Raw genomic sequence first — 18,072 nt, forward strand, 5'->3', positions numbered from 1 at the left:
CCCAAAGCATAAGGTGCCTCTTCCAAGCACCACAATCTTTTTCTTTTTCTTTTGACTGCAGCAGCACATTTAAACGAAGAAATGGAGTGGGGGCTATAATGAGATGTTAGAGTAAAACCACCTTTTCTCAAGAAATAGAGAGAAATATCATCAGCTCATAGGAAATTCCTCTCCATAGAAGTGCAAGAGGCAGTGCGACTGGGTGGTCAAGAACTAGATGCCAAAGGCACAAACGCGCAACACACAGACAGAGAAGCATAGGTTTCAGCATAGACACACTGCTTTATCATGGACTGATCATGTGCTGCAGCGCACAGTGCCGCGGGAGACGCTCCTGAATCTAGAATATGTGTGCGAATACAACCAGATGCAAAGGTGAGATGAATTAGCAACAGATGTGGATGAGGGGGATTCAGAAGTCTATACTCTGAAAAACAGATAACTGTTTGTGCCTCTTTGTAAACATCTGTTAGACAAACCAAAGGGGTTGATATTCACAAGAAGTACTAGAGCTGCTGGACTGTGATACTGGCTTAAAACCCGAGTTATCTGTCTGGTGTCACAGGTAATTTCTCACCGTGCCAAAATGATGCCCATAATCTTGTCTTGGCAAGCAGTGCTCTTTACACAGACTTTAACTATTTGCCAAGGACAGCAACAAGCATGCAAAATGCTATTTTGTTGCAGTTCTTTAAACCACATGGATGCAGCTGATAGGCTACTGAAATGAAACTTATTTACAATAAGAATGAAAAATCCTAGTAACAGCTGGTATAAGTAAGACGTAACTTGTATAACTCATAACTGATCAGTGGTGCAAGTACAGTCAAATATAAATGTATAAAAATGTTTAAACCAAAGCTTCTTTTCATTATTATAGCCTACTGTAGGTTGGTCGACTGTCAGCAGCAAGCAAACATTGTACTGTCGTTTAAAAAAAACGTTTTAGAACGATCTTCACGACAAAAAAGGTTTTACTTAAGTCTCTGTGAGCATATTTTTTAGAAACGACTTTTTGGCTGTATGTCATGTCCCTCATTGGGCACCGTACGAGAATGAATGGATTCAAAATGGCGCTTTCCATTCGGTTTAACGTTAAATCTGTATTTCGCTATATTACGAAGAATAATTGCCCAATAAGACTGTTTAAAGCCCAGCAAAGCACGGTAACAACGGTAAGAAACTCTTCTTTCACCCCCTGTTTTGTTATTTCCCAATTTGACAGCTTTACAGGGAATATGCATGTTGATTCCCCTTAAGTTGTTACCTTCTAATAAACTGAAAGAAAGTATCGCAGAAAGAGTCAGTCTGTGCAGTTATCGCCTGTTAAGATTTAATGTAATGTTAAGGCAGTGGACACGGAAACATGTTAGTCGTGATTCCATAGTTACCACGTTTAATAGTCTATAATAGTTCGATTTTATGCTCTATAGAGAATATTATTAAAAAATGTTGCAAGTAAGCAGAAGAGGATTTTATGCATTAGTATTGTTTCTGGTTTCTGGTGTTATATTATAAAATATTTCTTTCTTTATGCTTTAAAACGTGCATTTATGTTCTCTGCTCTTTGGCTGAATATTTACATTTAGGCATGTGGTAAATAATATCATTGTGAAGGTGCAGTTGAGATTGTAGGAACAGACCTTTGCCACTTATTTTGATGGATTAATTGGTGCATGAAGTCTCAGAAGATTGGTGGAAAATAATGAAATTCTGTCTGTTCCTTGTGGTACATTTTTCCAAATAAAAATAGTTTGGAAAGTGAAGAGTTTTATTCAGATATATCCCACAACTGCATCTTTGTTGTGACCTTAATGTCTTTTATTAGGCTTTTCCTTACTTGCATACTGACATAATTGTATGTACTTGTTTTACCTAAGGTACTATAATGTTTGTTTTTCTGCTCTTTAACTGCTATTCTAAAGATTTGTTTGTATTGCTTGTAGAGAGATTTTTTTAAATTCTTTAATAGTTTGGAAACGTTTACTGTTTAGAAGAGCAGTCTTAAACAATACATATGATACTCATATTTTGATATTCAAATTTTAAAGTTGCAAAGTTTGATTACTTATAGTCGGAATGCTTGTTTCCTTAGACACTGTTAGAATCCTAACAAATTTGTATGTCTCACTATTAGAATCCAAACAAAAACTAAAATGTCAGGAATTGAGACAAGCGTTACAGCCTTTTGTTTATTTTTAAATGACAATTCTGTCATTTATTCACCCCATGTTGCAAAGCTATATGAGTTCCTTTTTATTGTGAATCACAATAAAGGAGAAATTGGAAAAAAATTACATACTGTGAAGGGTAATGGTGACCGTCAGAGATTAACATTCTAGGTAGGTCATGCATGGAAGAAAGAAATTCTGTTTGCAACAACGTGAGATTAGTAGCTTTTACTGTGCTTCTGTTTAATTTATTTGCTTTGCTTCAGTGGAACAATAATTCTTATGTAAGTTTGCAGCAGCATGAGGTTTATACAGTGGTCGGATATTCATTTTTAACTGAACTATCGCTTTAAGAGACTGTTAATTAACAATGCAATTCCTATGGTGTTTGTAAATCTAACTGGACCCAAACACTGTGAATTCCTATTTTTAAGCCTTTTACAGAGCATGTGGGAGCTTCGGTGTGCTCAGCCTTCAACATGGACTTGATTGACAACCAGGGTTTATTTGATGGCTTCTGCACACTTGCCGTGTAGGAATGTGCATCCACCGCTGGCAGTCAGTCTCTGTTTTGTTAACTACAGGCAGCGTGTCACTTGGGACGCTAAAGTTTGGAGCGCCGCGACTGTGGGAGTGAGTGAGGGGGTGGTTGTGGTGGGTTATAGAAAGACGTCAAAACCATCCCAGCAGTCCTTTATTACCAGCAACAACATTTGAAATGAGGTGTTGGTTTTCATTTCTTTTAATTTTCTCCAAATGTTGGCGAGTGTGTGTTAACGCGGACGTTCACAATGCCCCGAGGTGTGATGTGCGTCAAAACACTGAGCGTACTCTTTGGCAAAAAAAGGTTATTAAAAGTCATTTAGTCGTGATATGACATGACCTGATCGGCACAGATCTTTCTGTCCAAGTGTAAGCGAGAGTGAAATGTAACCTAATCTATATATAAATATATATAAATAAACATGGTTTATAAAAAGTGTCAAAAACGTATCTTGCCGATTTAATTGTGGGAAAACTGTGAAATGAGCAGTTTATATGTAATTTTATTTTCTGAGTCAATACTGGGATTGGGTGCTTCTTACCTCCAAAGTCAGCAAGCTCACGAATGAAAATGAGATGTTAGCCTTTTATTCAGCGTTGAAAACTGTTGTTGTGCTTATAAGGAATTGCTGAAAGACCCCGTTGTGTAAGTGTTTTATGCACTTAAAAATAATAAAACTCAAGTAAATTCTAAGCTTTTGTTTCAATCAAATCCTGTAGCAACTCTGATTAGCCTTCCATACTTTGCAGTGGGCCTTTGCTCCAAGCTGTGTTATAAAACATGAAGTTCCCTATCCGGCCCTCAATCGCCTGTGGTCTTAATGGCTGATATCAGTCATCTCAACCTCGCGCTTCGCAAAAGGGAAATGGCTCTTAATTCTCCTTCAGGTCGAAATGCTCAAACTCTCATGTCAGCTAAAACCATTAAACCGACTCCCGGAGTCTCTCTGGAGAGGAAACTGCAGGAAAGGAGGTGCACATGAGCTTGGCCTGATTACATTTATTAATTACACGATTTGTTTTTACATGTCAGCCGAGCACTTTATTTCACACTACGCTGTGTATTTCAGTTTATCATTCTGAAGGATGAACGCAATATAGGCGGAATAATTCCTCCAGAGCTCTCGTTTTTTGATAATTTGGCGTGTTTTGGATTTAAATTCCTTGAGTTCTGCCGGACCTTTGCTCTATCGTGAAGAAGTATGGGTACAGAAAAACTGACGTACTAGTTAATTGAATTGCACTCACTATCTGGTATCAAGCTTTGGGCTGTGCTCAAACCAACAGTCAGTGCTTATGTTGGAGGAAATTAAAGTGAGAAAGAAGCCGCGAGTGAGGAAAAAACCTGGCGCTTGAGTTTGTGAGAGTTACCATAATTACACATTGATAAATTTATGAGGTGCGTGCAGGTTATTTCTGCTTCGTTGTGACTTTTATGTGTTTAATTTGTCATTAGTAGGCTAGCGCCTCTGCTTTTTTCCTGGCCAAAAAGGAAAAAACTGCAGAATTGGCTTTGTCCTTTATTTGCTGACTACAGTTTATATAAAGTGTCCAAATATTGTAATATAATCCATGCAAAACGTTTGTCATTCTCCGTGCCAGGCATTGGTTTATGGTTTGAGATTTCGACGGCCTTTTCCGTATAGTTCGCAAATAATTATATTTCATGTCAAACTAAGCGCAACTTGTCTTTTTAATATGTAATGTGATCAGCAGTGAGAAGATGGTAGGGCGGTTAAAGTGATTGCTCCTAAACGGTTCTGGGTTTGGGCTCTGGCTCTGAGCACCGGTCCGTAGTGGAGCGGCTGTCCTGTCCTGGTTATTTTTGGAGCGCGGTGCGGCCCTTTCTGCTGGGAGCACTGTTTTTGAAGGGACTCCAGCCCCATTAATCAGGCCGGGGACCCCACGGTGCGAGAGGGCCCCCAGCCCTGGCTCTCCACACTGCATGTTTCTGTTCTTCTCCCTGCGCTCTCCGCACAGTGTGAAGTGTAGAGGAACCTCATCAATCTCACCTGTCCGAAACGTCAACCGCAGATTTAATCAAACGCTCCGTCTCCTGCCCCCTCGCCACCTCCTGTACACCCCCTGAAATACCTTCTCTTTAACGCTGTCTCTTGCTCATTCTTTCGCTTCGTTTTGGCTTTGTCGCTCACTCTTCCCCTAATGTGTTTTCCGCCCAAATCGGGTCTCGTTCCCTTCACCCGTCTGTTTTATTTTTGGTCGTTCGCACTTCGCTTCAAGCTGAGTGTGTTTCAGTGCAGCAAAAACACACACCGAATCAGTCTGTTAAAGCAGGAGAAGGTGCATTTTAATGGTTTTCTGTCCAATGCTCAAGCAAAGCTGGGCTTTGTTGGTGACCCAACTGAGAGCGTGAGAGGCCGAGTGACAGGATAAAGGCCTGTGTTTCTGCCGTTCAGCGTGATGTCTCTTTTAATAGGGCGAGTGGGGCGATGCTCATAGACACTGTAACAGTAGATTCTGTGTGTGTGAAGCTGCTTGGTGGGGGACAAATGGACTGGGACGGGAGGGTCAGAGGTGCCGTTCAGAAATGGCCTCTTTAATATCACCTCCTGTAGAGAGGGTCTCCACATTGACTGAGCTGCTGATGCTTTCCTGCAGAACCATAAAGGGTGCTGAAAGGCCGTGTTGGAATTGGCATGCAAAGATGGCCGTCTCTGCTGGAACGCTGAAGTCTAGTTAGGCTCCCTCTGTTTCGTCAAGGTCAGGATGTCTCTTCGGGGTTGTAATCGTTTCTTTGTGCGTGTCTGTTAGAGATTTTTTTTTAGCATTTTATAGATCTTATTTTGAGATTGGGTTACTGTGAGCATCACAAGGCCTAAATGAAAGAATTTTATAAAATCACTATGAAAACAAGAACATTTTTAAATTGGGTAGTTGATGCATAATGTGTCCCTCAACTAAAAACAGATATAATTTATAAAGAAAGGCTTATAAGTTTTGGTCCTGCAACTGGTCACCTTATTTATGAAATTTTTATTTCTAACACATTTTGTGATCACACCGCCATTTTAAGTCCTGTGGTATGATTGATTTTAATTATTAAATTAAAAAGTAATTTCAATGTAGTCTCTCTTAATTTAATATGAGGTCATGGATTACATCAGGGCTCTTGTAAATTAATATTAGAAAAGTGGTGTGGATAGCAATTGAAGAATTGGCTGTTATTCATGTCAGCTCATCCTGCCAATCCGAGTCTCTGCACCCAGAACATAATAACAAAGTCATGTCTAAAATGGAAAGCTTTATTGCGAGATATAGGTTAGTTTTCTTAACTAATCTAATTTGTTTGTAATGAAGAATTGAAGGAGTAGATCAATTTCAAAATAAATTTTAATGATATTTACTCACCCCCATGTCATCCAAGATGTTTATGTATTTGTTTCTTTAGTCGAAAAGAAATTAAGGATTTTGATGAAAACATTCCAGGATTTTTCTCCATATAGTGGAGTTCAATGGACTCCAAACGGTTGAAGGTCAAAATTACAGTTTCAGTGCAGCTTCAAAGGGCTTTAAACAATACCAGACGATGAATAAGGGTCTTATCTAGCAAAACGATCTGTCATATTCTAAAAAAAATAAAAATGTATGCTTTATAAACACAAATGCTCGCCTTGCTCTGTTCTGCTATGCGCGTTTATGACTTCACGTAATACGTAGTTACGTTGAAAAGGTCACGCCTTTTTAATATTACAACATCCAGGATACGCACACACATTTTAAACAATAAACTGACACAAAGACATTTGAATATGTGTCATTGAACATTCAACAACCTTTGAATGGTCCTCCTTCTCCACATTTGTAGATATGGTCCTCCTTCTCCACAACGTAATTACATATTACGTGAAGTCATGAATGCGCATCGCAGAACAGAGCAGGGCGGGCATTTGTGTATAAAGCATATACATTTTTTTTTTTTTAGAAAATGACCGATCATTTTTCTAGATAAGACCGTTATTCATCGTCCGGTATCATTTAAAGCCCTTTGAAGCTGCACTGAAACTGTAATTTTGACCTTCAACCATTTGTAGTCCATTGAACTCCACTATATGGAGAAAAATCCTGGAATGTTTTCATCAAAAACCTTAATTTCTATTCGACTAAAGAAACAAATTCATAAACATCGTGGATGACATAGGGGTGAGATTTATTTTGAAAATTAACTAATCCTTTAAGTGAAATTCTGTGAAATGGAGGCAGCTGAATATTTAGCTCTGTTTTTCCATCACTCATACTCTTCACTTGCAGTATAGACAATAAAGTGGCTAATATACAAATAAAGATATATGTAAATATAGGCTAACTAATATGATATCTGTATATTTAATATTTTTTAATTATATATGTGACCCTGGATCACAAAACCAGTCTTAAGTAGCACGGGAACATTTTTAGTAAAAGACAAAAATACATTGTGTGGGTCAAAATTATCGATTTTTCTTTTATGCCAAAAATCATTAGGATATTAAGTGAAGATCATGTTCCATGAAGATATTTTGTAAATTTCCTACCTTAAATATATAAAAACTTTATTTTTGTGAGTGGGTGGTCTGCCACAGTGCCCCTGATTAACAACTTCAAAGGCGATTTTCTCAATATTTTGATTTTTTTACGCACTCAGATTCCAGAGTTTTAAACGGTTGTATCTCAGCCAGATATTGTCCTATCCTAACAACTCATATATCTATAGAAAGTTTATTTATTCAGCTTTCAGATTATGTAAAAATCTCAATTTCGAAAAATTGACCCATAAGACTGGTTTTGTTGTCCAGGGTCACATATGGCTTTTTAGTGCAGTCAAATCGATTAATCACGATACTTGATTCTAAAATAAATGTTTGTGTTTATGCATGGGCCGAATACCGGTTTCAAGGTATACCAAGGTTTGAAAGAGTCAACGTTTCAAAACCACAAAAATTTTCTGTGGTACCGTTTCTAAGGTATGAGCTGTGTTTACACAAAAATACATAATTAAGTCATGTAATGCAATGTTTGATGTTTAGGCCTAATATATGGGCTATGACAAAAATAAACAATTTTGAAAGAGTATTATAATTTTAAGGCTTTATTTTTACCTGACATACTGTATATGTTCTATGAATGTTGGTTAAATATAAAATGTATTTGTGTCCAGTTGAAAAGTTGTTGTTTGTATACGCAGACATTTGAAAATAACACAATTTAGTGTTGTAATTGCAATACCGTGAAACCGTGACACTTTTGGTAAAGGTTATCATACCGTCAAAATATCATACCGACCCATGCCTATTTGTGTTTATATATATTTGTGTGTGGCATGTATATATAAATACACAAACATACATGTATACATTTAAGAAATATGTTTAATAGGGGCAGTCGTGGGGCAGTCGTGGCCTAATGGTTAGAGAGTCGGACTCGTGACCAGAAGGTTGCCGGTTCGATTCCCAGGGCCGGCGGGTAACGACTGAGGTGCCCTTGAGCAAGGCACCTGACCCCTACTTGCTCCCCGGGCGCTGCAGTGATAGCTGCCCACTGCTCCGGGTGTACGTGTGTTCACCACTTGATGGGTGTGTTCACTACTCTCTGGATGGGTTAAATGCAGAGGTCACATTTCAGGTATGGGTCACCATATCTGACTAATAGGTCACTTTCACTTCACTTCACTTTAGATATTTATATTTTTACATAATGTAAATTATAATTAAACATAAGTTTATAGTTATGTAAATATTTGTTAACCATGTATGTGTGTGCGCATATTTACAAACATATACATCACACACATATAAACACAAACATTTATTTTGGAATTGATTAATCGCGATTAATGGATTTGACAGCAGCACTTTTTTCTTAGCCATTGATTGCCCCGAAAATAAGATTGTGACAAACCGGTTAGGAATTGTGCTGTAATAGCTCATTGCATTTTTAAGCAAATTATTTAACTATATTTCTAGTCTATATTTCTAACTCGATATTACAGATAATACACAAAATGGGACACTAAATGGGACACAACTAAATATTTCTGGAATGTTTCTGAATTTAACACCAGGGATTGTAGGTCTACTCTATGTAACCTTGTCATCTGGTGTAACATACACACACATAGCTTAATGTATAGTCCATATGTTAGACGGATGAAGAATTATTTCACCACTTTACTGTGTTGTCACAGCAGTGTTTCGTTTGTCAGAGTAAAATATGAACAGAGAAGTAACTTCTGTCATGTGTCATCAAGAATGGCTGAAGAAAGAGTCTGGCGAATGTGTCAGCTTGATGAAAATGGATCGTATTTGTTACACCAGGTGAGACTGGAGGAGCATGTTTCCCTCACCTTTGACCTGACACCATATCCTCAAATTGGTCAGTAATAAGGAAATAATGAAAACCTTATAAAGAATGAATAAAGATTTTTATATGTACTATGTCATTCACATCTTTATTTTAATTTTTCATCGTTACATCAGCCAGCCAACCCTATAAACCTTGTCAGTAGATGGGAGGTGTGATAGGCTGATTATTCCTCCGGTAGTTTGTACTTGTGTTGTTTTAGCTCATGGGCGATTGTCTCAAATGACACCATTACCATGTCTAGATGGTTAATGATCGGCCGGAGGGGAAGAGGGGTACAGCGCGAGGTGAGAACACACATGAACCAGACTCCATTCTGCCCCAAATCACTTCTGACACCTCCGAGAGGCCCAGTGCATCCGGGCCACTGCAATTACTCACCCAGTAATGGCATAAAAAGCCTGTTTCTTTCTATATAGACTGACAAGTCAATGACTCTGGATCAGATTGTATTCTCTTGGATGTAGGCTTCCCTCAAGCCAAACTGACCTCAGATCAGCCAGTGATGTCATAATATGAATGGGCCCCAAAGTCAACCATCTCATGCATGTGATGCAGGTGTTCGCAGGTTGTGTCAAACGTAAACTTTGAATTTTGAATGTTCTTGTGTTATAGAATTTTTTTTCTTAAAGTTTATAATCAAATGCATTTTTGCTATTCCAACTATTCCTTTTTTAATTGATCTTTTACAGAATTTATGTTGCAAATTTTGAATTTGTCTATATTACTTCACTGACAAAAAATAATCCAGTTTCATGGGACGCATACGTAGTTAACTTCGGTCTGTGTTTTTTTATCGGTCTGGCTAATGACTAATAATAAAACAATTTATATTTAAACCGATTTATATTAATATTCTTTTATATCAATATTTTATTGTTTATTAATGTTATAAAATAAAACATTTTTTGAATAGGTTTTGTAACTTTTTAGTTTGGCCAAGTAACAGTTCTACTGGTAACCCAAAATAATACTGGCTAGACATACTTTTAACTTGCTACCTAATGTAACTTGCTTGTTATTTCTTTTGCTTGTTATCAAAAATAATCTTCAGAGACTCTATTCTTTGCTGATCCGTACCGGAAGTTAAGTTCGGGCCACAAAAGCGTGCAAGTACAGTAATGTTTGTTTATGTTATTGCTTTGAAACCGTATATATTGAAAGCAAAATACATCAGAACAAATAAGTACGTGTATTGTGACCCTTTGTAACCCTCATCTCACCTTACCTCTGCACACTGAAATTCTCTTTTTTGCTGTATAGGAAGAAGTGGTGGCTAACTTTTTATTCCATACATTTTCAAACAAGCCTATTGTTGTATTTCTCTCGATCTCTAATATACATTACGGGTTTACAATGTTTGTGCTGCTCTCCTCTATTGCTATTTTGGTAAGGAGCACCACTAATGCGAATGTTATCCCACGATTATGTGGCTCTTAAAAGCTCCTATTGGCTAGCTGCGAACTGTTGAGTGTTTTCATTGGCTGGAAGGCAGTTCCGCTCTAGCACTCTCTCACCCAGTAGGGTGCTCTGTTAACGTAAGACGTGCTTTGGATTTATCGCTTTGATAACATTCATAAAACTGTGTTAGGCGTCCACCTTCTCCCTCTCTTTCTAGCTTTAGCCAAGATAACCCCCACACACCAATCATCTCCTTATTTAACTTCCTTTGCACTTTTAGTCCACTTTTACGCACATTCTCGTTATATTACAGTGTCTTTACTGTAATTTTCATCAGATTTCCGAACAACCTTTTTTCTTATTTCCTCTAGAGTACCCATGATGAGCGGGTCTTCTCTGGAATCCAGCCTACAGGTGTTCCTCACTTAGGGAACTATCTTGGAGCTCTAGAGAGCTGGGTGGCCCTGCAGGGAAAGTACAGTTCAGTCATGTACAGCATTGTAGATCTTCATTCCATCACCCAGCCTCAGGACCCTCAGTGTCTCCGGGAGAACATCCTGGACATGGTGGCCAGTTTGTTAGCTTGTGGCATCGACCCAACTCGCTCCATTCTCTTCCAGCAGTCTCAGGTGAGTCCCGCTTGGGTATAAACCTAATAGGCCTCCGCTGTGCGCTGAAGGTTCCCTTTCATGTAAACACCACATATTAGCGCATTAAAGCATAGCTGCTGCTAGTATTATGTTTTTAAACTGTGCAGGTTGACTTTTTCAAACCTGCTGCCAAAACAAAAATGTCCCGGGCACCTTTTTGCAAGTTTAGTTTTGAGAACAATTGGCAGTCAGCTAAAACACATATCCCGTTGCCAAATATTTATTTAATTGAGGCTCACCCTAAATGCTTATTTTACCAAACCGATTCCTATCTCTACTGCGAAAAAATTCACAGGATGGCGAAAACACAGATTCATTTTTACAGTTCACTTCAAAAGGACCACATAAAGCATAGAGAACAGGATAAGAATAGCTTTCACTGTACGCAGCAACTTGCTAACCCTATGCTACGTTTCTCTCAAACTGAGCAACTTTTGAAGCGTAACTGTAATAGGTGTGGACGTTTTCTTCCCCTCGGCCACCTGATATGCTTTCAACTGTGTGTTTGTGTATGTTGTGCAAGAGAGTGAAAGTGTGTTGGATTTGTGGAGTCGACTGTTTGCTCGCTGGACCTTTGCAGCGAGTTTGTGAAAGCACACACACACACACACACACACACACACACACACACACACACACACACACACACACACGTGCGCACACTTCCCCAGATTTTATTCCATTTTAACTTCATGCCCCATATCTTGGCAGGACTGAGGACCTCCCATCGACCATACGAGCTCAAGACTCTTCCACATGTGAAAATAATACCGTGGCCCAAGGAAAACACTCAGCTTCATTGAAAAAATGGTGACGAGCTAAAATCGATCGGATCTTAGGTTTAGGGCTTCACGTTGTGTATTTGGAATGTGTTGTACTCGAAGCTCTTTTACTGGAATAATATTCACAAAACAAAGAGAGATGAGCAGAAATGTTTTACAGACTTGCATAATTGAACTTACTTTGTGTAAAACAAAGTTTTTTTATTACGTCTAAGGAAAAGTAGTTATATTTAGCGCATAACATTGCTTAAAGGGACAGTTCACCCAAAATAAAAAATTCTGTCATTATTTACTCACCCTCGAGTTGTTCCAAATCTGTATTTATTTCTTTGTGCTGATGAACACAGCGAAAGATATTTGGAAGAATGTGTGTAACCAAACAGTTCTTGGCCACCATTGACTACCATCTCTTAGGAAAAATTACAATGATAGTCAAAAGTGCCCCAGAACAGTTTTTGCTTTAATACATTCTTTAAACTATATTCTTTTGTGTTCAACAGAACAAAGAAATGTATAAAGCAAATTTTCCTACAATGGTGGTTAATGATGGCCAAGAATTGTTTGGTTACAAGCATTCTTCCAAATATCTTTCTCTGTGATCAACAGAACAAAGAAATGTATACAGATTTGAAATTGAGGGGGATTAAATAAGGACCGAATTTTCATGTTTGCTTGAACTGAATCCCTTTAGGTTGTCCTTTCTTTGTCTCAGTAGATCATATCAATCTTTCTTGAGGTCAGATGAGACAGCACTGTTAAAACATTATTGATTCTCCAGCTATATCAGATTTTCTGCAATCCCCCTTCATCTTCACATACGCTGTCTAGCCCTCTCGTGTAGATTATCTGGCTGTAATAAATATCACTCTCATCCCGTGCCATAAAATGCCATAAAATCCCAGGGTTGACGTCAGACGCCTCAGAATCCTTCTGTGAATCTGAGAGATGGCAGCTGTGTCACTGTATTAAATAGAAAGATTTGGGCTCTTTGGATCTATGCGTATTTCTAGAGCTTTGTGGGTAATGTGTAGATTCAAATGAGTCTTTATCATGGATGTGAGACAAGCTTATACTGTGCCACTGTGCACCTGTTGGGAGGTCAGGAGGGTCTTGTTTTCCTCACTGCCACATGGGGGCACTATGGGGTTCCCGGTTTATATTTAATCTACTTCTTCATTTATTAATGCATTTCGTTATTGTTTGATTGGGTTTGCTACTTCATGAAAATTTTATCTCACATTTTACGTGTGCAGGTCTCTCAACACGCCGAACTCTCGTGGATCCTGGGCTGCCTCACTAGCATGCCTCGATTGAGACACCTGCCTCAATGGAAGGTAAAAACATGGTTGGTTTCGTGGCATAGCTGGTAATTAAACCAGCTTAATCGTAAAAAGGTCCCAACTTGGCTTACCGGCTCACACACAACTTTTGTTCGCCTGTGCTAAATAAAAAGAAACACGATATACCAGCGCCCTCTGGAAGATGGTATGATGCCAGCTTGAACATTCAGGCTTCCCTCCTCTGTTTGTTCTCAATGTGGCACGGCGACAGGCTTTTCCTGTACCGGTCGAGGGGGTGGGTGGACCTGGCAGCCAGAGACAGGGCTCGATAATGACTGTGATTCACCCAGAGAGGACAACCCTTTTATTGCTGCTTACAGAGCGCTGGGCCAGAAGCCTCCTACCGCTGCAGGGAAAACACCTAGCTGTTTACTCAACAGCTGAGTGCACGTGAAACGTGGCGGAAAGAGTCCTTTGGATGCTGCCCGTGTGTGTTAATGTGGCAAAACTCCTCAACGCAGCCCGAACTGGGACACGGAGACAGCGCTTGATGTTAGACACCATTGTAATAAAAAACATATAGAACGTCGCAGCCAAGAGTAATGAAAGGTGCTTAAGATTTATTTCAGACTTTCCCCTCAATCCTTCCAGTAGTTTCTGTTGTTTCTTCGACTCGCAGATGAAGAGCAAGCAGAAGAATGAGGGCAGTGTGGGACTTTACACTTACCCGGTGTTACAAGCTGCAGACATACTCCTCTACAAGTAAGCCTGCCTACGGTCTTCATCTGTTTAGTTCTGACTGTGATCCAGGTTTTTGTTTAAGAGCGAGCGATGTTATTGTTCTGCAGATCCACACATGTGCCAGTAGGGGAGGACCAGATCCAGCATTTGGAGCTCGCCCAGGACCTGGCCCGCATCTTCAACAACCAGTACGAAGAGTTTTTTCCCGAACCTTGTGCCCTGCTCAGTACGTTTTCACTTCACGACATTAACTTCCCATTTTAATCAGTCTGTTTTCCTCATAAAGGTTCACCTGGGCATGGACCCTGAAAAATGAAAAACAGGACAGTTAAGACAAATTGCGTGGTGTCACACAAAACACACACAAAACTAGTCAGCGCTACAGTATCAAGTGTCTCCTCAAGCTCCCCTCTTTCCTTTTTCGGTAGAGCGGTGTGTGTTACAAATATAGATGCAGACGCAGCCGTCGTACCCTCAAACAATCAAGTCTTCCGCACACGTGGCTGGCATGTCGGAGCATCGTAGACAAGGTCGTTTTTGAGCTACGCTCTTTCATTTACTACAATTATCACCTTCATGGAAGCGCAGTATGAATTCAGTCATGTGTGTGATGATACTTTGATTAAAGGATCGGTCTCTTCCTCCTATATCTGCGTGATGGGGTGATAATAGATTTGGGGGGGTTTCCATATAGTGACATCACAAAGGCTTCTGTGTGTATGGCGAGAGGTTGTGGAGAGGTCTGGATCAGTTTCCTTCTCCCTGTATACATCTTTGACTGCTTTTTTGAACTGTCTCTGTATCCTATATACCAAGGCTGAAGGAGAAGAAAAACAACATCTGTTGCCCTGAAATCAATTACAAGTTATCTGTGTTGTGATATCACAAGAAAAAATAATTATACAAATTTGTTGCTTTCCTGAGAGGCTTTAATTTGGAACATTTTGTGTGAATAGATGCTATATGTTAGTTGTGTGCTTCTTTCATCATTTACTCACCCTCGTGTCAATCCAAACCTGTATGACTTTCCTTCTTCTGCAGAACACAAAGGAATATAATTTGAAAAATGTTGGTCACCAAACAACATTGGCCCCCATTCACTTCCATTGTATGGATGCATTTCTCAAAATATCTTCTTTTGTGTTCCACAGAAGAGTCATAGACAGGTTTTTAATGACACGGGTGAATAAATGACAGAATTCTTATTTTGTGTGAACTATCCCTTTAAGTAATGTTGTAAAGGGAGCATTTTAACAAAATCTTGGTTTAATGCACTGCGGTGCCAATAAAAGATTTTAACTTTTAATTTCTTGTACTTCTCAGGTTCCACTCGAAAGGTGAAATCTCTCAGAGATCCATCCTCCAAGATGTCAAAGTCTGACCCTCAAAGGTTAGCTACAGTCTTTTTGACTGATACACCTGACGACATTGTCCTCAAGATTCGCAGGGCTGTGACAGACTTCAATTCTAAAGTGACTTATGAGCCTGAGAGTCGGCCGGGTGTATCAAACTTAGTCGCTGTGCACGTGGCCGTGTCTGGACAGAGCGTGGAGGAGGTGGTCAGGCTGGCTGACGGTTTGGACACCGGACAGTACAAGAATGTGGTCGCTGAGGCTGTTGTACAGAAGCTGGAACCCATTCGGCAAGAGATCCAGAGACTTAGGGCCGACAGGGGGTATCTTGAGAGTCTGCTGGCTGAAGGAGCGGAGAAAGCTCGCTGCCTTGCAGCTCCTGTGATGATGGAGGTCAGGAAACGGGTGGGATTCTGTTAAGCCAATGAATATTGTTGTTGAATATTCAAGAAATGCATTGCAGGCATGTAATATATGCTATGGAAAAGAGACTGAAAAGAACATTTAAGGATTCGAAACGTTTGGTGGTAACATTGCTTTATTGTCACCACTGATTTTCCAAGTGGTTTTAGTGCTTTTGTCTTATATTTTCTATTTATTAAATAATAAAACAAACGTCTTTTTATTTATTGGTATATGAATAACATACACATGTAGAATACTTCTGACTCTCACATGTGTCTCAGCGCACATGCATTACATGCTGAGCAGGAAAAATTGCCGATCCAGGAGTGGTGGAAAACTCTTGCCAAAGCTTCTCAGGGCTAGATGACATTGCAGGCGCATGGGAGGAATGATAGCATGCTGTGCTTAAGAAAACAGTTTGAATTTGATTATTTTACAAGATTTATTCGTAAACAAAAATGCAGCATTCCACTGTATAAATGTAATTTTTATGCACTTATTTTTTTTATAGAAGCAGATGAAGACCATGAAGGGAAAGGCATTAAGTCTGATGTCTATTTATTCATAAAATGTTTATATCACAATTGAGGCCTTTTCTGAGTCAGTACTCTTGTTTAATAAACAAATGCTGCTCCTTTTAAACGTGGACAGAAACATGTTACTTTTTCAGTTTGTAAGACATATGGGCTGCCATTCACATTTACAACCCAAGATGATTTGTTACCCTATATGCCTGTTATTTTAAGAATACTGAGTTATCCTTGTAATTTTAAATTGGAAAATATTTTAACTCATAGGTTTTCGTACCTAAATTCACACAAAAATAACATTTCCTGGTTCGCAATGACCTATACCCTGCCAACATATCCTAAATAAAGTCGTCATAAATCATTAAATAAGAAAACATTAACTTTACCCAAGTTTTCTGATTCTTTGTGTTATTAAAGTTTCCATCTTCGTGTACTGCACAAACATTCATTTTTAAGAATATATGGGAGGATTAGGTGGGAGTTTATGCGTTCGGGGCAAGTTAATGATCAGTCCGACAAAATGATTCGTTTGTTTAGGGCTGCTTTCTCGTCGTCTATAATGTAGTCTGACGAAATGGCCAGGAACAGTCGCTAGTTATGTGGCCGTATTTCACGTTGTGCTATTTACTTTGAAGTGTCATTCGTTCTCGCCCTGTTCAAATGCTCTATTTATGGCTAAGGAGGTTTGCGCCAATGTTGTAAGGCTGGTATAGCATCCATATGCGAGATAAAATGTGACCCTGGATCACAAAACCAGTCTTAAGTAGCACGGGAACATTTTTAGTAAAAGACAAAAATACATTGTGTGGGTCAAAATTATCGATTTTTCTTTTATGCCAAAAATCATTAGGATATTAAGTAAAGATCATGTTCCATGAAGATATTTTGTAAATTTCCTACCTTAAATATATAAAAACTTTATTTTTGTGAGTGGATGGTATGCCACAGTGCCCCTGATTAACAATTTCAAAGGCAATTTTCTCAATATTTTGATTTTTTTGCGCTCTCAGATTCCAGAGTTTTAAACGGTTGTATCTCAGCCAGATATTGTCCTATTCTAACAACCCATACATCTATAGAAAGTTTATATATTCAGCTTTCAGATTATGTAAAAATCTCAATTTCGAAAAATTGACCCATAACTGGTTTTGTTGTCCAGGGTCACAAATGTTAAAACAGTGAGCGTTTTGAATGATCATTAAACAGCATTGACAACGAGATAAAGCAAGAAAGTTGGTTGTAGTGGCCCGTGTGATGTATATGCCGATGTCTTTATTTCGTTGAGGGCAGGCAGGGGTCAGCCTTTTTTCTCCAACTGCGTTAACAGTCAAAGACAAAGATAGCCTATACAGTGGATTCAAATGCGAAACAATTTAACCTTGGGATTCCCCTTTAAAACTTTATGATGATTATTGAAAATTTCTTATTAAAAAAAGCCAAGATATTAAATTAAAATAGCCGACGTTTTAATAAAGATGTCCGCGGTTTATGAAAATGCTGTTTTACAGGTCGAACCAAAAGAGCAATTACTCTTATAGTTGGCGGCTATATCGTCTGGAAAGTTGTTCAGTTTATCGAAATAATATCGAAATAGTATTGTTTTTGACTTACTGTCATTGGTATCCGAAACAACGCAACATGCATTTAAATCTATTTAATTGCAACACACCTCATGATTAAATCTGTGGAATCGGCTCATATATTGCTTGAGTGTGGAAAATCCATTTTAAACACCATTATTAATACATAATTTTAGAATTATGTACGGAAACAACTGCTTTTAATGTTCATAATAAAAAAAGCAATTCATTGAGATGAAAGCAATCAATTAAAAAGTAGGTAATTATAGAGGTGCAATGT

General features: G+C 38.8%; 1 protein-coding gene across 2 annotated transcripts; it reads left to right on the forward strand.

The window, feature by feature from the left end:
- The first annotated feature begins 1,064 nt into the window (after window positions 1-1,064).
- wars2 (tryptophanyl tRNA synthetase 2, mitochondrial) lies at window positions 1,065-16,573 on the forward strand. 2 transcript variants are annotated; one of them, XR_008963193.1, is made up of 7 exons: window positions 1,065-1,175; window positions 10,844-11,101; window positions 13,158-13,238; window positions 13,864-13,946; window positions 14,033-14,151; window positions 15,249-16,098; window positions 16,194-16,572. XR_008963193.1 is itself a non-coding variant. In XM_057336957.1 (6 exons), the coding sequence occupies exons 1-6, from the start codon at window positions 1,071-1,073 to the stop codon at window positions 15,695-15,697; spliced, it is 1,095 nt and encodes a 364-aa protein (XP_057192940.1). In that variant the 5' UTR covers window positions 1,065-1,070; the 3' UTR covers window positions 15,698-16,573. The 2 variants fall into 2 exon arrangements, 1 of the variants encoding a protein (XP_057192940.1); XM_057336957.1 differs by having other exon boundaries at window positions 15,249-16,573.
- Window positions 16,574-18,072: the final 1,499 nt, after the last annotated feature.

Source organism: Triplophysa rosa, linkage group LG6 (genome assembly GCF_024868665.1).
Source record: "Triplophysa rosa linkage group LG6, Trosa_1v2, whole genome shotgun sequence".
In the NCBI taxonomy this organism is placed as follows: Eukaryota; Metazoa; Chordata; class Actinopteri; order Cypriniformes; family Nemacheilidae; genus Triplophysa; species Triplophysa rosa.

What these genes read in the sequence shown, in the direction of transcription:
- wars2 (XM_057336957.1), top strand. Translation starts at nt 1,071, where the DNA reads ATGGCGCTTTCCATTCGGTTTAACGTTAAATCTGTATTTCGCTATATT. An exon ending in TTCTCTTCCAGCAGTCTCAG is followed by an intron (nt 11,102 to 13,157) that starts GTGAGTCCCGCT and finishes TTACGTGTGCAG; the next exon opens with GTCTCTCAACACGCCGAACT. An exon ending in GCAGACATACTCCTCTACAA is followed by an intron (nt 13,947 to 14,032) that starts GTAAGCCTGCCT and finishes ATTGTTCTGCAG; the next exon opens with ATCCACACATGTGCCAGTAG.